The sequence below is a fragment of the Aythya marila genome (assembly GCF_965140915.1).
Source record: "Aythya marila genome assembly, chromosome: 1".
NCBI classification, from domain to species: Eukaryota; Metazoa; Chordata; class Aves; order Anseriformes; family Anatidae; genus Aythya; species Aythya marila.
Genome location: NC_139042.1, coordinates 98,423,857 through 98,449,205, shown reverse-complemented (window position 1 = coordinate 98,449,205; position 25,349 = coordinate 98,423,857). Strand labels below are relative to the sequence as shown.

General features: G+C 33.2%; 1 protein-coding gene across 1 annotated transcript in view; it reads left to right on the top strand.

Annotated features, from left to right (window-relative positions):
• Positions 1–25,349, top strand: part of TMPRSS15 (transmembrane serine protease 15) — a gene marked incomplete at both ends in the record, with an annotated part of 56,041 nt that overhangs the window by 11,626 nt on the left and 19,066 nt on the right. Inside the window, 14 exon segments of the mRNA XM_082784831.1 lie at positions 599–647; positions 3,125–3,164; positions 3,166–3,229; positions 4,152–4,271; positions 8,939–9,047; positions 10,482–10,591; positions 12,132–12,269; positions 13,294–13,443; positions 16,013–16,115; positions 16,596–16,746; positions 17,533–17,674; positions 23,022–23,111; positions 24,438–24,563; positions 25,028–25,159. Coding sequence (XP_082640957.1) covers positions 599–647; positions 3,125–3,164; positions 3,166–3,229; positions 4,152–4,271; positions 8,939–9,047; positions 10,482–10,591; positions 12,132–12,269; positions 13,294–13,443; positions 16,013–16,115; positions 16,596–16,746; positions 17,533–17,674; positions 23,022–23,111; positions 24,438–24,563; positions 25,028–25,159 — 1,524 coding nt within the window.

Sequence of the window (25,349 nt, the reverse complement as noted above, 5' to 3'; positions counted from 1 at the left end):
TGGATTCAAAATGGCAGCTCTTTTGCTTTACACTCTTTGTGTTGCTAACATGTAAAGCATTTCGTAAAGCAGTTTGAAACGCTATGGTACATTCAAACAAATTTCAGTCTTTGTCACTTATACTGAATATCTTACACATATGTACTTAATCTGATTAAAGAGTTACATGAAAAATAAATCAATCAATAATGTCTAGAGGATGCAACAGACTGCTGTTTTAGAAATTAATATTTCTGCTGCTAGCATAAGAAATTTTAGCCTCTAACTCTGAGCATTTAATGAAGTAAAGAAAAGGAGCTATATAGAGAATTGTGCATTTTCATAATATTTAATAGAATGTTCAAGAATTATTAAATTATCCTATTTATCCAAAGCTGATATTAGCTGCATGTTTTTGTTTACTTTAATATGACCTACTACTGACTTCTACAGATATTTAAGACTTTTACATATAGCTTATAATCTCTAGATGAACATTTACATTCTAACAAAATGCTATCAGTGAGATTCAACAGTTTTTAACCTTTGTTTTCCTGAGTTGTATAAAACTAGATACTGCACTATAAAAGGAGTTTATAATGAACTTCCTTTCTTCCAGAGTTTGCTGAAAACCTTACTACAATGTTGCCTTTAACTTCATCAGGTCAGTATCCTTCATAAAACAGAAACAATTTTTTCTTATCAGTACAACAGAAGAAACAAGAATTGTTGTTCAGTTGGTATAACTTAGCAAAGCTGTGTTGACTGTAATTGAGTCTTGACAGGTAGAGTCCATTCAGTGATAGTTAGCTGATCTTCATCATTTCTGACCATTTGAGAAACCAGTGATCTAAAGTCTGTAAAAAACTGTAAGAGTTTAATTGGAGGGTCAAAGCAAAAGTTGGATCTCTGTCAAACAGCTGAGTCATAAACTGAAGTCTTCACAGATTCAGACAGGTAGATGATGCTGCCCAACCTCATGCTATGGTTACTGATATACTGAGCAGCGTTAATAGACTTTCATTCCACTGACAGTCTGGAAATCTTATGACAAGCAAAGATAATACTTGATGTTTTAATACTTGGTTTGTATGAGCAAAGTATTTTTCAGTAGTCTAACATCTAGTCATTGTTGAGTAGTTATTACTGCTCCTTATTACCAATGGTACAGCTGAAGACTGATAATATACTGGTTTTCTCCTACCTATCCCTTCCTCTGATATGCTGTTTCAATGTGCCTGTGAGTCCTAAGGTCTAAAGCAAGAAGAAAATGGGAGTGAGGGGAAGGTGCCAGAGGAAGGGGGAAAAGACACCCACAAGGATCGTCGAGTCCAACTCCCAACTCTGTCGTTTTTGTATGCTCACTAACTCCGTTGGTTTCTTTGTGTCTGTAAAAAAAACTGTAAGAGCTTAATTGGAGGGTCAAAAAAAAGTTGGATCTGTGTCAAACCTTCATCACCCTCCCTGCACTTTCTGCTGGGCTCTCCTCTATGCCAGAGGAGCTGTGCCCTCACGTTTGCTGACATGGATAGAACATTACTAGGAAGTCTTCTTGCAAGTTTCTGCACTAGTAGGTATTGAAAGGCAGGAACATCTAACAAAAGTAACTGTCTGTAATGTCCAATGATCAGCAACTTCTGCCAGCAAAAGTCATAAACTGGTAGTATAATATAGAGAAGTCCTTACTGTACCTCCTACTATTCCTTCTAGGCCATCATCTCATCTTCTGAGAGAATCTGTTGACTGTAATGACACACAAATTTAAGTCTTAATAAATTAAGTAAAAATAGTACAGAGGCATACTAATGCAAATTGAAAGAGGAAAAAGTGACCTTTTGAGAACCAGAAACTCCAGAGACATCCTCAGTAAGAGGAAGATTATTATTTTTAAAAAATCACTAGTGGGAAAGTGTGTTGGAACAAGAATTCCTTTTTTTTTTTTTTTTTTTTTTTTTTTTCCGGAACATTTTTCAATTTACTATCATTAATGCAAATCTACTTGTGTACCTAGGCATTTGATTATTTCTAAATATGCATAAACATTAGGTCTATGAAGTTGGTGAAGGGCCTGGAACACAAGTTCTATGAGGAGTGTCTGAGGGAACTGGGGTTGTTTAGTCTGGAGAAGAGGAGGCTCAGGGGAGACCTTATTGCTCTCTAAAACTACCTGAAAGTAGTTGGGACTAGTGTGGGGAGCTGGGGATCAGTCTCTTCTCACAGGTAACCAGTGATAGGACTAGAGGGAACAGCCTCAAGTTGTGCCAGAGGAGGTTTAGGTTGGAAATTAGGAGACATTTCTTCTCAGAAAGAATGGTCAGCTATAGGAACAGGTTGCACAGGAAGGTGTGGCATCACCATCTCTGAGGGCGTTTAATGAAATGTTGGACCTGTCACTTAGGGACAAGGTTTAGTGAGTGATATTGGTGGTAGGTGGATGGTTGGAACAGATGATCTTGAAGGTCTTTTCCAACCTTAATGATTCGGTGATGAACACATTTATGTACATATACTGGAAATATCACATATTTGCAGTATGTAAGTGTACAAATACTAGACAGATTTGTCTCCTCGAATGCTGAGATAACCTATGTGTTAAGCAATGTTATTTATATTAAAAAGTACTTATACATTTAGTACTTCTAATAAAGTCATAACCTGTCTTTTTCCAGCAGATCCTGTGAGTCTAATTACAAACTCCGTGACATCAGATCCAGGTCAGAAATTGTTTGTTCACCAATCAAGCATTACTGTTTTTTTGTTTGTTTGTTTGTTTGTTTGTTAATAAATTAATATTTTTATTTTATTTTATTTTATTTTATTTTATTTTATTTTATTTTATTTTATTATTTTATTTTATTTTATTTTATTTTATTTTATTTTATTTTTGTAAGTTAGTGACCTGTATGGGACTACATATAGAAGAATGATATTTAAAATGCACTAGGGTTCCATATCAATTTTCTTATGTTTATTCTGACATTTGGCCATCATGATCAAACCAATTAAGGTGGTGTTACTGTATCATTACCTAAGCTGTGGGTTTGGGGATACCAAACATAGTGAAGATCTCATAAGATCTGAATATCTGCTTCTTGGTTCTGCCAAAAAAAAATAAAAAAATAAAAAAAAAATAAAAAAATCAGAGGGGCTACAAGAGAGCACAAAGTAGAGTTCTAACACAGGGTTTGTGTTTGCCCAGGTTCAGGACAACTCACCACAAGCAAGTCCACAACTAAGTCCACAACTCCAGGTAGGTAACCTCATATGGGGAAAAGCAGGGTGGCTAAATGAAACAGTCTGAGATCTTAGAATTAGACTGTTTTTGTACATTCTGTTCTTATATGAATTCTCCCATCCCATTCCTGCAAGTATACAATATGCAGATTTGCCTTTTATTTGACTAGGGAGACCTAGTCAAAAAAAAAAAAAAAAAAAAAAAAAGACCTTCATCACCCTCCCTGCACTTTCTGCTGGGCTCTCCTCTCTGCCAGAGGAGCTGTGCCCTTATGTTTGCTAATATGGAATGTTTCATAATCCATAGATTCCACAGTTTTAAGGATCAGCCCATGTATTCTTTTTTTTGCAGAAATTTGCCCTTAGCTTATGAATTTTATTTTTAAATCTGAAAAGAATAAGATTTCTGATATTTCCAGTATTTACAAATACAATCTTAAAGGCTTTAGTTTTCAGGATATGCTAGTCAAAAATAAGCTTTTTTATCACAAGGTTCAACATTGTGATGTGTTGAGATTGAAAATACTAAACCGAATTTTATTTAACCCAGAACACATTTTTTTCACTGATATTTAAACCAAATGACAGTTTTCTCATGTTATTCAAGTATAAGAAATTGGAAAATGTGTTTATTATATTGCCTGAAATAGTATACTTAGGTAGAGGAAGAAGATGGGAATTCATAGAATTTTTCTTCCAGCCCTACTCCAAACTTAGTTTTAAAAAATATGTAACTTTTGAGAACTTCTTCACTCTGTTCAAAGTTTACCATTTTAGTATTTTATATTTATTCCAAACTTTTAAAAATGCAGTTTTGTAAAACACAATAGATTGGTTGATTTGATTTGTGCTAGAGTAACCAAGGGTAAGTCAATCTTCCATTGTAGTGTAACTGCATTACTGCTTTGTTGTTATTGCTGTTGTCCTTACTATTTCAGTTGAGTGCTTGCCACTTGCTGAAGTTTGTGCTGATGGTGTAACCTGCATTAGAAAAGATTTATTTTGTGATGGAGTCTTGGACTGCCCGGATGGTTCAGATGAATCTGAAAAAAGATGTGGTAAGAATGTAAATCCCTTCAGAACAGTCTTTTTGAACATACTTAATCCTGTCAGTATTCTGTAAATAATTTACATCCAATAAATTGCATAATGAAGTCTAAATCAAGTCTAGCAAAAATAATAACAAGAGGGATTGTTATAATAATTATCTTGTGAATGGATTTTTTATCTTTAAAATTCTCATTAATAAAGAATATGCTGAACATCAAAAACTGGATATAGTAATATAGCATAATATAAAAATTCTTATTTAATATATAAATATTAAAAACTATAAATAAATATAAAATGTAATGTCAAAATTTCATATGAAGTTGTGTACTAGTAATATAAAATGTACTTTCCAAACACATCAAAATTGACTCTATACAGTTATAAAATCACATTGCCCAGTAACAGAAGCCACTTACTGTCATATTTGCAATCAGAAGAGAGGTTTTGCTTTTGATTCCAACATTAGAAATATCATCATACATACTACTACAAACAACTTTTCAGAATAACATATACTCTGATACAATAATATTGTATTTTGGTGTACTCCATCATATAGACAATGTATTCTTCTTACTAATTTATTATGAGATAATTGATTTTAGATTCCTACATAGAAAAATTGGGCAAGGAATAAGCTAATATACCAGGGCCTATCTTTAAATTTCTGCAGTGTTAGCTGTAAAACATCTGGCTTTTCCTGCTAAAATCCCCTATGCGTCAACTAAAAATGTACTCTCTAATACTAAGGCTATACTGAATGTACTACATGTTTAGATAGGTTTGTGTAATTTCTTGATGTGCTTATATTAAAATTATGAATTAAATTAAATGATAACTGAAATTTGCCCTTTGAGAAATAATTAGATGCCATTGAGGATTTTGAAGAGAACTTAAAACTGTTCATAAGGCAAAATAGAAAAAGATTTTATTCATTTCAGTGGGAACAGATTTAGAACAATGAGACAGCTTTTTGAAAATGTAGTTACTGTTCAATCAGAAAAGTTATTTTTCTTAACAAAATCAGCAGTCTGTTGCACACAAAGAAACACCTACTCTCTCCTGCCTCCATATTCAGAGACTTAGGTGGGGTGGAGTGTGTACTGCATTTTGCAGCCACAGATGTCAAGTGTGACTCCTGCTGTGGCACAAACTGTAACTTGGTTTGTTAACCATGCACTTGTACATCTGACACAAATGTTTGATTTGGTGGCACCACAGTGACAGATGCAAGACAATGATGTAAATATCTGGGCAAAAAGCTCTAGGAGACCTTGTTTGAGCAGGGGATTGGACAAGATGACCTATAGAGGTCATCCTATCTCAGCTATTCTGTGATTCTGTGAAAATGTTACAGAACTACGACCTGATTTGTATATGAGTGAATAAAAAAATAAACATAAAAATGCATCTTTCACCACCAGTGAGCTTGTTTGCCTAGCTTTCCTGAGTGCCTTTTCATGCGGCTGCCAATGCTCCATTTAGCAATGAGCACTGAAATTGTACCAAGGATTCTGTTTGTGCTGGTGGTTACCAAATTGTGTATGCAGCTTTTTGTTGGGGAGGCACATGTGTTAATGTTGTCTGCATTGCTCTTCACAGCCTCAGCTTCCAGTTTCTAAAGTTTTCTTGCAATGAGAACTTTTTTAATTCATTGCTCCAACATCTGGGAGATGTTGGAGCAATGAACTTCTTGATTTGTTTTATTTTATTTTATTTTATTTTATTTTATTTTATTTTATTTTATTTTATTTTATTTTATTTTATTTTATTTTATTTTATTTTATTTTATTATTCATTTTATTTTTAATATTTCATTTGCTGGTAAAGGAATCTGGAATACTTATTTGTTTTCTTCTGTGAGAACACATTTCTGAGCTCTCCTGGTAAAAATGGTGGGGTCAGTCTATTTTGAGTTTTCAGAAGCATGTTCAATGTTGGACTCAAAAACAAATAAAAATATTTTTTAGAATTTGAAATAATTTTAAGAATTTAAATATAGTCATTGCAAGCCTGTTTCTGAAGTCTGGTGGCATGCTGCAAGTGGAATCTTCTTTAGAAAGAAGGTGAATTGCAGACCTGTCCCATTACCTTCACTTTTCTGAGTGCAGCCAGCTCAGAAGGGAGACTTAGGCACTTTAAGGAAAATATCCATCAAAATACTTTGGTAGAGTATCCACTGAAATGTATCCAAATCTTTATCATAACAGCTGCATCCAGCTAGATCATAACAGTGATGGGCTCTGAGCCATCTGAGTTGCTCTACACTGAGAAAATCTGAAAGTCCTAGTGTAGCTTCAGCTAGACCTTTGTTCCATTGGAGAGGCTGAAGTAGCACAACTACAAGGAGTTATTCAGTCTTTCATTTCTACCATCACACTGTTGTTTTTTTTGAGATGCGGGTTTTGGTATTCTGGTGGGTTTTTGGTTTTATTGTGGATAGAGCTAAATAAAAAGTGCATATCCTTATAATGGTTAATAATTAGTAGCATACATCTTATAAAAACAAATGCTTTTTAGTTAGTATTAATTATTAGGTTTCATTTTAAAATTTTTGCTCATGATTTATTAGATACTACAATCACACCTGTTACATAAGAGAGAATTTAATTGATATTCATACATTGATAATTCACTTGCTTGTCTTCAGAGTTATGACTCAGCTGTGCCTTGAAGGCTGCAGATGAATTCTACTTGAGCAGAACTTTTCAGCTGAGGCATAGCCTCTGATGCACATGCTTTTCTGGATCTGATTTACATCTCTCCCTGACTCTCTGAAACATAAAAGTTGTGAGTGCCCTGCTCCTTTCAACTGAGTATATTATTTCTTGATCATAGCCAAATTTCACCAGTCAGTAAAGAATATGCACAACTGAATTGAAAACTACAGGAATATATATACAACTTAAAATGGGCAGAAAATCATAAAGAAACTAACTGTAGTTATAATTCACTTTAGGGAGCTGGGTGGGTCGTCCCTGTTCATTTTCCCTGATACCTGGTATTTCCAAGCAATTTTTTCAGTTGCTATTAGATTGACAGATTCGGTTCATAACCTTAAAGAAATGCAATTCTGTCTGGGGGACAAATTGTTGCTCCATCACCCTTACTTTATATTTTCAGTCTTAACATTTTCCATCCAAAAAGCAGAGAGTTTTTCTAAATGTATGTATTTAGATTTCTTAGCAGACTTTGCAAAAACAATGGAGTGAATGGCAATAAGCCATATGCACGTTTGGGATATCTGCCAATTTTTCCATCTCTTTGATTTTTCACTATGTCCCGTGCCTAGAGTAACAATACAGTCACATAAAAGCTAAAAACATTTAGATTTTCAGAAGTGCTTCAGGGTTTTACAATGAGATTTACAGGTGATACATGATTCTTGCTACAAGTGTTCTTGCACACAGTGGACTTGCTGTTTAAGCAACTTGGTTTGTTTTTTCATCTTGATAATTTTTCTGTCTAGTACTTCTGAGTTTATAGTATGTTAGAGGTTTTAAAATACAGAATATGAGTGTGAATTGTAATGGTCTCTTCCTGTATTAGACAGAACTCAGAAAAATCTAAGAATCTCAGCAGAGTTTCAGACAACTGAACACCTTCATTTTTTGCATTTATTGATGAAAATTATCTTGAAAGGTTTATTTCTGGTTCTGCAATGGAGTGCAGTAACAAAAGATCATTGCAAAAGTGCAGTGAGGAAATTTCAATAAAAGAGTCTCTAGGCAAGTGTGAAAGTCTGAACAGCACCAATTAATATCCAGCAATGCTGAAAAGCAGCCACATAGCCTGTAAGTGTAAGGAAAGGGGAGACTGGAGGCAGAGCCCAGAATGTGTTCACTTTCCATCCTTTCTTTACAATTATATGTCTAGGCTAACATTTTGTGATTATATACCTCACAACATTACTATAGTATTGAGAAAGATTAATCACATGGAAGCGAGAAAGTAATGCACTGCCCTTGGCAGAGAAAGGGACTGTTGAGTGAATATCTGGGCTTCATCTGACCAGTTTGGGGAGCTTCTCCCTGGAATTCAAAGATAACAGGATTAAGTCCTCCTCATGTGCCCTGTATCAGTAAATAGAAATGGACAGACATGCGTGTTGGGAAACAGTTAAAGTAGATCCTACAAAAGATGTCTCCTGTCTTATTAGAACAACTGAAGCTAACATTAATTTTACTCTTCTCTCAACACTAGTAACACCAAGAGTGAGGACTTGAGTTCATATCATTTGTTACTGCTGCATTGACTATCTTGTACTAGGGTCAGCTGCTTTGCTGTTCCTGTTCATGGTATCTTTTATTGTCTTTGATGCTTTTCTGTGTTTCTCATACCTATTGGTTTCCATTTGGTGACTGTATGTGGAAATAGGCGTGCTGACACCTGAAATTCATCCCTGGAGTGTAGCCAGAGTTTCATTCTGGTATAAATGAAAAGTAAGCTGTTGGATGTTAGATAAATGATATTTTTTGTAATGTCTCCATTTAATGTCTTTGTTAATGATTTCTTCTTTCTGTCTGCTATTTCAGAATGTTTTATAAATGTTGACTTTGGAAAGATAACCATAATGTTTTCTCTGTTCATTAATTAGGTCACTCTCATTTTGGCTCTGCTTCTGTTTTTTGGAATAGTATTCTGACAAATGTTCTTCATTATATCTTTACAGCTGCAGTTTGTGATGGAAAATACATGCTGACTGATTCCTCTGGGTCTTTCCACTCTATGAATTATCCAAAACCATATAATGCAAATATTGTTTGCCGATGGATTATACTGTAAGCTATTTTCCAACAGTTTTATAGCTAAGATTTATTTGATTATGAGGTGTTGTTGTTTCCTGTACCTTATGCCATTTCTATTCTCAAATACCCCAGAATAGAAAATATATAATACATAACGGCATTTTCTCCATTGTATTTACACAGCTTTTCTTTAAAGACTTGCAGGCCTAAAACCCATAACTATACCACAAATTTTCCCACTTGTAAGGATTCCTTGGCATGATTTTGATAAATCTTGTGTGTTACATGCCTGAACAGGAACATATTTTTAAGCTCACAACAAATTATACAATTCAAAATAATGGCAAGATATCTGTTTCAAAGTGTCTCAGTACATACCAGTCTTTAGATACTGTTTTTGTATAAGACATCACTGCTATTAACAGCTGGAGTATTCAAGAATTCCCTTGTTCCTCTTTATATCCCAGGGAGAACAAAAAGGTAGCCATAGTACTCACAAGTTTTAAGCTCCTAAAAATCCACATAATGGTTACCAGTTCAAAAGTTTTTGCATTGAGAGACAGTGATTCTGATCGTAGCTTTGTAATAATAGCTGTTCTTTGATTCTGAGAAGTATTATATACTTCAGGAGAAAGTCATAGTTTTTCTTCTCTTTAATATATTAATTCCTTCTCAGCTTCGACAGTACCATTCACCAATAATTACAGGCCACAGATGATGTTAAAATATAGTTAGTGTGTTTTATGCCTGACTTGTTTCTCAGTTCATGGTGTTACAGAATTTGAACATAATAAATAATTTTGTCTCAAGTGAACTACTGCCTTCTGAGCTGTTAATTTTGCTTCAAAGGCTGATGTAGTGGCAAGAGGCATTGTACTGGGTAGGTATCTATATGGACTCAGTAACTGTCAAAAACTTAGGTGCTTTTTTTGTTGTTGTTGTTGTTTTGTTTGTTTGTTTGTTTGTTTTTACTTTTGGAAGACAGATCTTGATACACATATTGATACCATTATACCACTTCTCTGACTTGGTGAATTCTGCTTGAGCAGTTAGATGTTATCATCTGTCAATAACATGCACTAAGAGATTTGAAATTAATGATCCACAGAGAAAAAAAAAAAGACTGTCCAACTGAATAGCATATTCTAGATCTTAATAAAATTGAGTTCCTAGAATATACGTGACTCCAATGAGTAAAGGAGTAGTTCTACTGTTACAGATAGTTAATTCCCTATTCCATCAGTAATTTCACAAACTAAAAGTTAGCCAAATAACTAATCTTGATTAATAATATTTATTGGTATAATTTCAGTTTGCTTCTGAACTGAATGTTGTTCAAGCACACAATGAATTTACTACAATCAAAAACAAACAACCAACAACAACAATAACAACAACAACAACAAGATTACTGGAGAACATGGCTCTTAATTTATTTTCTTCTGGTTTATTTTCCTGTTATCTTAGAGTGCCTCAAGGGTTGTCGATTAAACTGAACTTCACTTCTTTTGATACACAACAATTTGCAGACAGTCTAGATATTTTTGAAGGTATAGGACAAAACAAGACTTTAAGAGGTAAGGTTATTTTTCAGTTGATACTGGTTTTTCATTAATAACATTTGAGTGGTAAAAATAAGTGGTAAAAATCGGAAAAAAAAAAAAAAAAAAAAAAAAAAAACTATGTGTGTATGTTTAAGTGAAAGAATGCATCTGTATACAGTTTTCCATTAGACAATTGATCTTGATATATATATTAAATACTCTTATGAAATAACCAGAAGTATGCTTACCTATATATAAAAAATCACAATATTTTTACAGGTCTTATTTGAACAATCGTGATAACTTGAACAGTGCCATGATCTTTCTGGGTTTATGTTTCATTGGATATACACTGTCAGAAGATCCTTTAACATTGCACACAGTGAAATAAAATTAAGGCATTTAAACTGAAGCTGAAGAAGTGCTATGGTACTGCAATTTATTATATGTATGACGTTACTGCGTCTATATTCTATTCTGAAAAACTGGGATTCTTGCCATTTTTCATGACTCAGTCTGTCCAGCTGAATTCCATCACAGGTGGAATGCACATACTTGGAGATAAATATCTAGATAAGGAATATTTCTAACTCAGAAAGATCTTTATTGTATATTCCTATTTTTGGAAACAGGTAGAGATTGGAAATATAGAATAGTAAAAGACACCTGAAATACAAAATGGAGAAATTTTACCCCTCCAGTACTGCTCTGAATATAATACCCCTTTGGGATTTAAATTTCCATGTGAGAGAGTGCTTCAATAATATTCTCTGTAGGAACCATTAACTTGCGTATTTTGAAAGATTGCTGTAGGGGTGACTGGTGATACTGCAAAGAAGTAAAGACAATGTTAAACACTGTCCTTCGGTGTGTTGCCTAAAACATTCTAAGGTACATTTCCAGCAGACTCTACATTTAAGTAAATAAAACAATTTTACAGTAATTTAAAATTTCTTTAGTCCATGAAATTCCTTAAACATATATAGTAATTATGTAAGATAATAAGTACATATAATAAAAACACTTAGTATTGTTATTCTAGAGTTTCAGCATGCATATCTGTAAACCTCAAGAAATTTTGCAGCATAATAAGCATGAATAAGAAGATTATAGTTTTGAATATATTGGTATTTTATAACAAAATAAAAATATAATCACAGTGTAACATAAAAGATGTTTCTCCACTAGCTGATATCCATATTGACAGATAAGTGAGATAGGATATGCAAAATAATTATATGGCAGATCACAGAATCACAGAATTTTCTAGGTTGGAAGAGACCTCAAGATCATCGAGTCCAACCTTTGACCTAACGCTAACAGTCCCCACTAAACCATTTCCCTAAGCTCTACATCTAAACGTCTTTTGAAGACTTCCAGGGATGGTGACTCCACCACTTCCGAATGGCTTCAGTGTTTCAAAGGCCTTATAGACAGGATCACAGTACAAAGGAGACAGCATTCTTTAAGACTCAAAAGACTAATCCAGTGTGTTTTTATAACAGCATTGGAGATATTAAGGCACATGTGATTTTTTTTTTTTCTCTGACTCTTTTATTCTGCTTGTTTTCAGCTTCTCTCTCAGGGTCTAATGCTGAGACAGTATACATTTTTTCTCATGAGGCTACAGCTGAGTTTATATCTGATTATTCTGAAAATTACAATGGCTTTAATGCAACGTATACTGCATTTAATGCAAATGAGCTAAACAGTAAGTGTTCTTTTTTGTTTGCTTTTTTTCTAGAATGCTTGGTGAAACTATATTTTCAGTTTGATAAAATGGAGATGAACAGGGAAGCAGTATTTTCTGGCCTTAGTCCCTTAATTTGCTCCACATTGAGAAATTTCATCCTATTTTAAAGATCATATCATTGATTTCATTAGGACTGTCCACAGCCCTACAGGCCTAGATCTGATAATAGGGTAATGCCTTACAAAGACTGTGCTGTTAAAATAAAAGAGTAAAACTCTGGCGATATCAGATGGCCTTCAGATTCCTCACTATCAGTTTGTTCACTGATGAACACTGTGGGATCACCAATGTTGATCACTATTCTGTGATCTCCAGGTCATACCTGTTCTCCAGAGTTTCTAATAATCTAATTAATTGCCACAAATAGCAGTCCCAAGTGGTAAAATTACCAAATTACCATTCAGAAAAATACCTGCTTCGGTGACTAGACATGACAAAAAATATATATATATATAAAATGAAATCCAGTAAATCTACAGTGACAACAAAATGCAGCAATGTGACTCATGCTCTGGTATTCTTCAGTAGTCAAGAAAAAAATTTGAGGCAGATTTGGCAAGTGAAGGCTGCTTCAGCTGCTACATTTTGAGGATATGGATGGGACACGTGACTAGGAAGGACGTTCTGCTGAAGAAAAGATTCAGAATGCCAACAAATTCTTGTCACGTGGAAATCCTTGTTACGGGCTGAACTGCGATTCAAGGCTCTCTTACTTTCTCATTTTCCCACCACTTACTGGTGAAGGATCAAGAAAGAAGTTTGATGAATAAGTACAAAAGCAAGTCAAGCCACCTTAGTGATGCATTGTTTACAGCACAAATGACACATTTATTTGAGTTGCTTAGAAGAGCAAAATGACTCACCATGGGCTCCAGTTTCCAATAACATTTTAAAAATGTACACTGTCACTAATTCTTATGAAATTCTGAGAAAATACTTAATGTCTTTGTCATTTTTATATACTAGAGGTTCTTATTCACAGATTATGAGAAAGTCTATTGCACTTTTGAAGATGGCTTTTGTTATTGGAGGCAAGATTCAGATGATGATTCAGAATGGGAGAGAGTTCAGGGCCCTACTTTTCCCCTTATGAGTGGTCCTGATTTTGATCATACATTTGGCAACATGTCAGGTAAGATCAAAAATAAATTGCTTGCAGATTAAAGAAAAAGATGCTATAGTTATATCACTGTAAGCTGTTTTCTTCATAGTGGTATTATCAGGATGTAATTTTATCTGCCATAAAAATTAATCTGGACTACTGTACAAAAAATTTTATGCAACTGATTATCATCTTGTATAAATACACCAAAAGTAAAAGAAGAAACAAAGGAATATATACATTCATTGAAGTGTGAAGTATTGAGGAGTTTGGACTCTATTCAAAGTGACTTATCCATTTGCCTAAGGGGGGAAAAAAAAAAAAAAAGTAGTTTTTACTGAAATTACTTCTTTTTCATCCCGATCTACCACTCAAAATCAATATATAAATATATATATATTTATATTTATATTTATATTAATGTAAAATTGATTGACCTGAAATGTACATAGGGTACCTGTGACCCCAGTTACAACCGCACTGCAAGAATACTAATTATCAGCATACACATGCAGAACACAAACACATGACCAACAGTTATAGCAAAGTAACTTAATTGGAAGAGCAGTCATATCATGCGTGGATTTTAATTCAGCAGGTGATACTGATTAGGAATCAGATTTTGAATGTGTATGTTGAATGGTTTTCCAAGAACTTGGCTCCAAAAGTTTTTTCTTGTTCAACAGAAAAAACACAGAATCTGTCTCAGCTGATTTGTCAGTCCAATTAAAACTAGTTAAGAAAATTTGAATTTCACAATGACCATATATATTCTATGCAAGACAAATAACATATGCAGTGACAAATAACTGTAAAAAGTGCAAATTATTCTGGCAAAAGTTACTCATGGGAAAATAAAAATATTGTTCAGTATGTTATTGCATACAAATTATTCTCTCTGAATAAATAAACATTTTCTAAATAATCTTCAGAACACTGTTTTGTCTTCCCTCTCAACTCCTAGAGTATAAATTAAATTAAAAAAAAAAAAAAAGTAAAATTTACTTAATAAAACTCGTGACAGTGATTTCTAGCTGTTTTGAAAATGCTAGTCTATTCTAGATATGTTTAACTGTGCTAGATCTAAGATGACACAAATAATGTTACTGTATGTATTGTTACCTTTATGTTGAATATTCATATTTCTATTACCTGCATTTGAAGTAAAACTGCAAACTGCAATGTTAATTTGGTATGGTATTATATAGACACTGTAGTATTAGACACTGTAGTATTGTTTCACTACTCTTGAATAGCAGGAGAGTTAATACATACTTAAAAGACCTCAAGGCCTGAAGACTAAACCTCTGTAATACTGTAGACCTCCACTAGAAAATATTTATTTCATTTCAAATTAAGCTTATACCTCATTTTGCTTTCTCCACAGCTGTGTTGTACAGTATTACACTTCATACCAAAATAATACAGGCAATATAATAAATATTCTGACAGTGAAAGTGCCAAAGGAAATTCATTACTGCACATTCATTACTGGACAAAATTTCCTACATTTATTCTGAATTCTCAGGATGAATGAATGAAACAAAAACAGGCACCTGTCACATTGGCTCTAAAATGAATGCCATCCTCATCTTAAAGCTAGACACCATGTATCTTTTAATGTGTGCTTCTCTAAAACAACACGGAAAAATACCATTTCAGACTTTTTTTTTTTTTTTCATGTACTCGAACATTCTATGTGAAAAAGCTAGTTAATCTAGAAGTGTAAATAAAAGAATATAATATAGTGTGCATTACCTAATTATACTTAATGTAAATTCGATGTGTATAATATTTGCATATGTAGATATTAGGTATATAGGTTCATAAATAGATATAATAAAATCTAAGATTACAGACAAGATTTCAGTAAAGCAAGAATTTTCTTTTAGAACTTAACTATGCTTAATTTACTTTTCCTGTGACAAACCATAATGGAATATCTGTAGCCTGTCCTCTGTCCTCACATTTCTGTTTGGCAACAAGAAGTCCAGATTCTCAGCAGGAAAAAAATAAAAATTCAGAAAAGGATTAAAAGATAAACAAATAATGTCCTTTCTTGTTTATATTGCTTCCCCTTGTTAAAAAATATTAATGTATTAATATTAATATTAATATTAATATTAATTAATGTAATCTCACTCCCCAACACACACCCCGTATTATGTGGATAAAAATTATAGCATGTCGGGAAATTCTACTGCAAATCTACAAGCAATGTCAAACAAGAAGACATTTTTATAAACTAACCAGAAATCACTCAGGTAAATTCCTAACATTACTGAAGAAAAGGCGGATCTCCCACTGACTTCAGAAGGGCTAGTTTCTGATTTCATGTCTAAATCTGAGGACCATCTGACAAGCTTAGAAGCTCGCTTTAATGTTCTTGACTGATCAATATAACTCAGGATCATTGTTCACTTCTATTTTGTCAGGAATCCTCCAAGTCATTAAATCTGTGCTTGATATTACTGATACCATTTTTAAACACAAAAACTTGTCCTCATCAAAAAAGGAAAAGCAAACAAACAAACAAAAACAAAAACAAAACAACAAAAAAAATAGTTCTACTGACTAAAATGTGCTCATTATTTTGCAGGATTTTATATTTCAACACCCATAGGACTTGGATACAGAGAAGAGAGAGTCCGGATTCAGAGTTTGCCTTTGGTCTCTTCAGATCCATCTTGTCTAAGCTTTTGGTATTGTTTTGTAACCTCTGCAGATTAAATCATTCCTAAACACATACTTTGTTTAAGAATAAAACAAAATATTTTTCTTTCATATATATTAATGCAAGTCAGTGTGCTAATCATACAAACCATGTCTGTTTGGATTTCCATGGCCAATCTTGATTCCAGACATTTTTTACTCCATTATAGATTTGTCTTGCAATTAGCTTTAGTTTCCTTTTACATTCTGCAACCAGCATTTATTTCTGTACAGAAATACATCCCTGAAATGTTTTTGTTGTGAAGCTTAACTAGGCCTACACAGAAGATGCAGCAAAAGAGCAAGCAAAGCTTCCAGTTTTAATTGTATAAAATGTTTCATTTTGTTTTCATGCTCACTAAAGTTTAGTTCCAATTTCATAAAACTGTTTAAAAAATAAAAAGCTTGATATTTTTTCATGAAATTTCACTGCAATATAGTAATAGAAAACATTGTTCTTGCCCCTCTAGGTATTACATGTACAGTCCTAATGTTTACCGTTTAAGTGTTAGCATAAGTGATGAACAAGGTGTAGAAAAGATAATTTTCGAGAAAGAAGGAAACTATGGAAACTACTGGAATTACGGACAAGTAACTTTAAATGAAACATCTGATTTTAAGGTTTGTTAAACTATTAGTCTTTCATATAATTATTTTAGTTTAATTGACATCAAAGTTTTATTCTAATGATCCACAGCTTTAAATTTATTTTTATAGGTATTTTGTTTGGCTTGTATTTTTATGCTAGTTTTCATTGATGCAAAAGCACTGCCAGAAAGGTGCATTTACCATCTGAGAAAGTGAATACATCTTTGACTGGGGTGCATCACATTTCCAGGAAATGTGTGTTATGAGATATCAAGAAGAGAATTATACTTAATTGTAATAGTTTACTTACACATGCTATATACTTACACTTAATAATTGAAAGTCATCAAGATTTATGCCAGCACAAATTCCTTGGTAGCAGGATTGCCTTAAATATTAAAACACATTAACAAGCCATCAGATGATAAATTGCAGTTGTACATGGAGATATGCCATTAGATCAGAAGGGCTGGACAGATAAGTGATACAGAATGTTGTGTGTTAAAAATTACATGTATTTATATAAAAAAGTAAAATTCTTGAATAATTTTAAATTATGTTCATCATTTATAAGAAATTAGTGCATTCCTAAGAATGATCTGTTCGGTTTGCATAGCTTTTGTGTTCTAGGAAGTCCTGTCTCATCCCTGATGCTCTCCTCTGAGTATAGCACCAGTGTAGATTACAGTGGAAATAAGAACATTTGAGAAAGAAGACTAAATGGTTCGGTATAGGAGGCTGGAAGATGTTTCATTAAGTTATAACGTTCTGTTTTTTTTTGTTGTTTGTTTGTTTGTTTGTTTGTTTAATGAATTTCAGGTTATCATTGATGCCATTAAAAAAAATGGTCCAAGTGATATTGCCTTGGATGATATTGGCCTGACAAAGGGAAAATGTAACGAAAGTAATTATGTAGAACCAACTGCATTTCCAGTTGTTACTACTACTCCTTCAGGTCCCAGTAAGTAAATACTACTGTTGATTGTCATTCCCTATTATTGTGTTTGGTTTTGAGTGATTCAAGATTTGCAATAAAACCCATTCAGCTTTATGAAATTACCTACTCAGAAGTATAAAATTAACTTCAGGATAATATGTTAGGGATCATATTTCCTGTCCATGGCTTCATTCATAGCAAAAGTACTGGTAGTTTCACATCTTAAGCTCCCTGTACATTGTCTTCCAAAACTTGAAGAGTGAGAGAGAAGTTGTGGTCATTTAACAATGATGGGCAGCTAAACTCTATCACATTGCTCTCACACTTTGTCACCTCAAAAAAAAAAAAAAAAAAAAGGGGGGGAGGGGGGGAACGGGACGGGGGAGAAAATACAATGAAAAAAAAGAAAAAAGAAAAAAAAAGGGAGGGTGCTCATGGGTTGAGCTAAGGACAGTTTAATTACACTAAAAGAAAAAGGTAAAGGAAACGCAGAAGCAAAGAGAGAAAACAATTATTCTCTGTTTCCCATCAGCAAGCAATGTTCTGCTACGAACTGTGAAATTGGTCCTAAATATGTGTAGCAGTTTTTTTGAGAGGTCAAACATTTTCATAATGAGAGCCCACTCTTCTCTTTCCCCTTTCCCATGTTTTATTGCTGATTGTGACATCACATGCTGTGGAATATCCCTTTGGTCAGTTTAGGTCAGCTGCCATAGTGATGCTCCCCACCACTTGCCCACCCCAATCTTTGGGGAGGGTTGGAGGAAATCTGAAGGCTGTGCCAGCTCTGTTCATAAATAGATAAAAATGGTGTGATACCAGTGTTGTTCCATCCACAAGTGCAGAGCGGAGCACTATATGGGTTGCTGTGGGGAAATTTACTTTCCCATCTGGGAAAATACTGGGTCTAGACCCAGTACATAAGTAAAGAATTCATAATTTGTTTCTAAAATCTGTTATTAGTAAATTAGTAAAAGCCTCCAGGAATCCAGTAAAGAGGAGGGAGTTAAAAAGAGGAGGAGGATTATAACTTCTATATTTAAAATTATAAACAATACAGGAGTGGGATAAGAGTTAGCAAAAACACATAATAATTGAGACATCAGATGTCTCAATAGTTATATGTTCACTGAGCTCTGAGAATACATACACAATGAAAAATCTCATATTTAGGGGAATGAAACAATAATAGTGTCAGAATGGTTTTTAGAATGGAGCAAAATCTGTATGAATGCCAGATACCCAAAATGGAAGTATTATCTGGAACAAGGCTCAAAATGAATGAGTTATTTTCAAAATGTATTTGGCCATATTGTTTTCCATACTATATCTGATTACATTCAAAAAGAAAAATAGAACAATATTTGCTCTGAAAAAAATCTGAATAGGAAAACAAAAAAGATGGAGTTAGCAGTTCTGGTGTGTGAGGAGATGAGCTGCCACCTCCAGTCCTTTTTCATGGGGTCTGAGTAAACACACCTTGGAAGTTAACTTCAGGCAAATGATTAGTGGCAGAAAGTCTCTGTAGTAAGTAGTAGCTGAGTTCTGCTGTTGAAACACCACAGCTTTCAAATTGTAGATCTTAACCCAAAGTATTGTGAGAAAATTTAAATATTCAAAAAATGAAGTGGTCACGTGCTGTATAAATCTGTATAAAATGAATTAGGGAGAATCTGTGTTATCCTTCAATATGATACAAAAGTACAGGCTAGGCAGTTCCTGTGTAAAAACGGACTTGGTTGCACTCTTACCTCATTGAGACATGATACATATATGCTGTCTGCAACCTGCTGAAAAATGTGGATATTATCAATCATCTTCAAAGAAGTCTGATATTACTTTGATGGATATGGTGCAAGTTTACTAACACTGACAGTTTCACTACAAATGTCACATCTATAAACAAGAGATGAAAGATTTTACATTGAGCTCATTTCCTTTGCTAGACCTAGAGCTTCAGTGAGAGGCATTTGCATCATTCACAGTGCCACAGAAGCTCATTGAAAAGTCTGATTTTTTTTGTCGGGGCATGGGGTAGGGGAGCTGGATTTGCTTTTGTCATTTACACGAGACTGTCAGCTTACACTTTCATCTAAAGTAAGGATTGCTTTAATCTTCTTATTCATTCATAACTTGTCTATTAACACAAATCACAGTGTGGAAATTGCAGTGTATATTCCATCCTTTAGATGTGTATGTTAATATAAAGTAAGGTTTTGGTCAAAGCCAGAGTGATTTTTTGTTTGTTTGTTTGTTTTGTTTGTTTGTTTGTTTTTCTGTAAAGATCATATATCATTGTCTACAGTGTTGAGAAAATCCTTCATTATCCTTCATGAAATGACTGAGGTTATTAGTGGTGATTGTTTTTTTTTGGTTCTCTAATGAGCATCTGGAATACAATCCAGAATTACTCCATATAAACTTATCTTTAAAGATTACAAGAAATTTTAAAAATATTTTTCCATGAACAAAATCAATTGCTTTCCGTGCTTTTCCATGCAAGACAAAAAAGAACAGATCATTACTGATGTCTTACATGTAGCCAACACCAAATCAGATTTCATCATAAGTTGCTGAAGTTCAGCCATTAAGAAATTTGGTTTTGCTCTGCTAATGTCATAAGATGAATCTGGCTAAGAATTCTTTGTCCATGTTTGCAATAGTTCTGTGCCTATTTCTATGTGCATTAATATTCCATAACAAAGCCAATGTAAGTTTTATTTGTTGTTAATGGAACTGACAGAAGTTACTTGTCACTGTAACCCATATATCTGAAACGTAATACACTTTTTAGTGATATTGTGTTATTTTAAACAGTTCCTTTGCCTTTCAGAGAGTTGAATCTATCCTGACAGGTTTGATTTAAAAAATAAATAAATAAAATAAAACAAAGCAAAATAAAATGAAATAAATAAAATATAAAAATAATAAATAAAATAAAATAAAATAACAAAATAAAATAAAAAAATGCTGTAATGAGAAAGTTCAAATCTTTCATGTATTTAGTGGAACTTGTTCCCAGTAGAATTCAATGGACAACCTCAGTAAGACTTGTATATAAAGAAGTCTCTAGAATACTAGAGACTCACAGTGTAAAATTCTGACAGACATACCAAAATACAAAATGTAAACCATTAGGGGGGTAATGTTTAACCAAATACTATGTTGACAAAATCATGTTTAATTAAAGGAATAAAACAAGAAAAACAAATGGTAGAATTCTTCTATCTTTACTTCTGTTTCTTGGAAATTGAAATAATATAATAAATAATAATAATAATAATAATGGAAATAAGAGCAGTGTTTTTTTTTCTGAAAAAAGTATTAGAGAACAACAGAATTGGTAAAACAGATTTCTTTCCAATGGTACAGCTGAAGTAACATAAATAACATTTCTTAACATGTAGTAAAATTTGGGGATATGAAGCTGATATATTCTGGATGTAAACCACCTTTTTGTACTATAAATTGAAAGAGAGTATTGAGTATATACAGCACAGTTAATTGTGTGTGTGCATATGTGTGCATATGCATATCTAAATTACCTGCTTTTATATAAAACGTTATGTTTATATATCTGAGTGCAAGTACATGTTTAGGATATTTTTTTATTGGAGCTGTTGTTTTGGGGAAAGAACAAATGGCTACTTTTACTATTTAAAAAGATTTAACTAAAAGCTTTTTGACTCCTGATGAATTCAAAATGACAGTATAAGCTCTTAAAATACTCACATTGAGTATTTTGCTCACGTTGAGACCCATTTTTCTAAAAACATTGCATAATAGGAAAATAATGAATCTCGCTGTAATCAGTCTTTTGATGTTCTGTTTCAGAATATATACAAGCTTTTGTACATTGTTTTGCTGTCATTAGAGTAAAAAGTCATATTTATCAAGGCAGACATTGTAAGTGCCAATTTTGTTGTTGTCATATATCTAGATAACTATTAAGGTATCTTTTCAGGCCAAGCATCGAAGATGTCATCTGGCTTTTCAATATAGACTTAAACTGGAAATTAAAAAAATTAAAGTCTTAAATTTTTGAAAGCATTGACCCTTTCACAATTCTCTCATTAAATATACAAATACTAGGTGTGCTAGTTAGTGTTTCCTAGCTCATTAACAATATATAACATCACTTTATAGATGTATTCGCACACAGTTCTGATGCCTTCACATACTGCATTAGAGTATGTTTGGAAAAGTCTGAGTACCTGATCAGACCTCTTTAGTGTTTTTCTAAGTTCCCTCCTTTCAAAATCTGCAGCTCATCTTCATGAATTTATATTCTGAAATTGTAGTGGAAATTTTTATTCCATTTATCATTATAGAAGTTCAAAGATTTTTCACATCAACAATATCACCTTTCCCTGAAGGGGGAGAATAGTAGATATGCTAATAGACATACTTGTTTTGAAATATATGGGTTTCAAACCTCCTTGCATAAAAGCTTAATTTGAAAGTCTCATATTTAATTGATGAGTTAAACAATAGTTATTGCAATAATAACAATAGTGGGTTTTTTTGTTTGTTTGTTTGTTTGTTTTAAATACATTTTATAAGTTTATGGAATGAGAAAATAAACTGCTCTTTATTTCTTAGCCAAGATGAACTGCAAAATGGTGAAAACTCCACCTGACATTTTTTTTTTTTATAATTTTTTGAATGCTTTTCAACTAAAAAATTTGCTACCAATAAGTTTTCAGGTAAATTCTAATGGTTTCCATTGTAGATTCATATGGTCTTGCTACAAAGTTTATTTTCTAGATGACAAAATGGGCTTTAGTATCTCTGCCAGTGCTTCAAGAAAATCAATTAGATAATAAGCAAGGCATGCTACATGCATGAATGCTTATGTTTGGGGGATAGGGAGGCTTCCTGTCTTATACAGATGTTTTCTAGCTTTTATGTTAATACACTACTAAATTATACAGTTTTCTTCACATTTTCTGTCATGTGTGCAGCTTGAAGACCAGTAATTACCAAATGAAACAAATAATATCCTTTCCTGCCTATGTGGGGTAGACTTCTCATAACACCATTGTGAATGCAGTTGTGCACCTCGGCACTAGCACTTCATAATCAGCATTGTCTGACCTACAGCTGACCGATGGCATGAATTGCAAGTCTGCCACTGCAGCTGATAAGGACAGTAAAGCTCTTCCACACCTTCCTTCCCCAAAGGAAGTGGAGTGGTGGCTTATCACAGTTCATTGTTCAAGCTTTATAACAATAGGAATATAGCTGGCCCCTTACAGTTAGAGTGAATATCTTCTTCATAAAATTACTTTTTCTATATTATTTTTGTAGACAGATGATTGTAGAAATAAAGTAATAGATGAATTATGTTTTGAAATGTTTTCTTTTTCAGGTGACTGTGGAGGACCAGTTGAACTCTGGGAGCCAAACAGTACGTTCAGCTCTAAAAACTTTCCAAACTATTATCCTAATCAAGCATCATGTAAGTCATTCTTTTCTAAGTCTTCATGAAAAGTTTAGTTGGATAAAGGTTTTAAATATGCTTTCAAATGTTGTCAAGAAAAAAAAAAAAAAAAAAAAGATCCAAGCTAAATACTTTGGGCTCTTTTAATTGAAGTCTATCTATATGATGCTTAGCAGAAGCTAGGGATTCTTATGCCAGTTGATTAAAAATTGGTGTTGATAAGCACAATCCCTTGAAGTGGTTTCAGTCAGGCCAGATACATTATGCCTTTTATGTCAGATATTTTCATATCAATACACATGAGAAGATGTTGAAAGTCCACTTTTAGCATTTCACCTCAACATATTTGTTGGGTTAGTGGCTTGGTCATCAGCTTTTTGTTAAATAACCCTTTTAAACCTTTTAAAGTTGAAATTATATATGCATGTATTTTGCAAGGGATTATCTTTATTGAATATTTCTTAACGTACCAGTGAAAAGACAGCATTAATTAGTGTTACTTGATTTGGATGAAGCTACAGCTTGCAAAGGTGAATAGAAAATGAGATTTATGATGTTTCAAGGTGGTATATGCTGTGTGCTGTTGATGGATTAAGCAAGGAAGAGAATTTTGCTGTTGCTTCTTAATTAAATTTCAATTATTTATTACTTTACCTTTAACAGGAGAATTGTGCTGCGATGTTAATAGCAAAACTTATTTTGTGTTTCTGTCCCACTTGAGATATGGCTCTTATTTCCACGTATTAATTTCACAAGTTCCCAGACATGATTGTTACTAGTAGGAAAATAATTTTCATTCTATGATGAGAGAAAAAGTGTTTTGTGTTGTTTGTTACTTTTAACTTTCTTTGCAAGATTTCCATAGTACCCACAGTCACTTAGAAAAAATATAATAAAGGTGGTTTAAACAGAGGCAAATGTTTCTTCTGTAAAAAGAGATCTAATTTGAAAGACAGGTTTCTGTGAATGGTTATAGAAATTATTTTACTATCCAATAGCATAGGGCTTAAGTGACAAGGCTGTCATGTTTTCACAGTTACAAAACAATTACTTTTCTTATTGCAGGGAAACAAGCAGGCACCATGAATGATAATAAACACAATTATCTATGTCTTAGAAAAATAAATATAATTTTCAAAAGCATTTTAGAAAATCAGAGTAAATGGGATTTTAGATCTGGACAGCTTACGTCACTTCTAAAGTTGAAATGTAGACTTCTGAGTCTCGTGGGTAATTCTGAATATTTTAACAGAGATTATTTTTTTTTCCTTCAATGTGAAAATGATTCGAAAAATGTGACAACCATTAAGTCGGTTTTTGTGTTTGTGTGTTATTGTTTTCTAGGTGTATGGTACTTAAATGCCGAAATAGGGAAGAACATTCAACTTCATTTTCAGGTTTTTGATGTGGAATATATTTATGATATAGTTGAAGTCAGAGATGGCAGAGGACCAAATTCTTCACTTTTGGGCAAGTAAAACTGCTGGGTAAAATGAATGCAATTAGGCCACTGGAGCAAACTTGTTGATCTGATGTAAAGGAAATCAATTCTCTCTTTCTTTTACATTTCTTCAGATTTATACATCTTATAAATAAGCAGGAAAACTCAAGAAAACATACAGTATGTGACATCATGTTTCCCAAATGTTTGCACACACACGGCTTTCCATACAATCCAATAGAAATTAACTTCTCAATAAATAAGACTGCTCATGTATGCGCAGAAACAGAACAATATTCGTGTGTTGATCAAACTTTATTTTCTATACTGACATATCAAATTTGGGGTTGAGCTTTGGGCATCAAAATCTGATAGCAGTAAGTCTTTAAGAAATAACTGTATTCATGTGGTAGCAATATTTGCACTGAGTTCTAAAACATTTTGAAATAAATAAGATCAAAATAACCTATATTCATGTTCTCCTGGAGAGTAGCTGTCTACACAGGACAAGGCCCATTGCCAGATGTCTTCTCTACAACAAACCAGATGACGGTAATCCTTTTTACGGACACGACTGTAACGAAGCAAGGATTTCTTGCAAACTTCACTACTGGTTATCATCTAGGTCAGTGTACAATCTCATGTCTTTAAGAGGTTATACCAAAGGTCAAATACATTTGAGAAAAAGTGGAGAGTAGGAGGTGACTCTCAGTCGTTAATCAATAGAAATATCAAAAAGTTAAAAAGATTAACAGTTACTCATTTGCACTTTATGACTTTATGTTTTCTAGCAGGAAATGTGACATTTTTGTTAC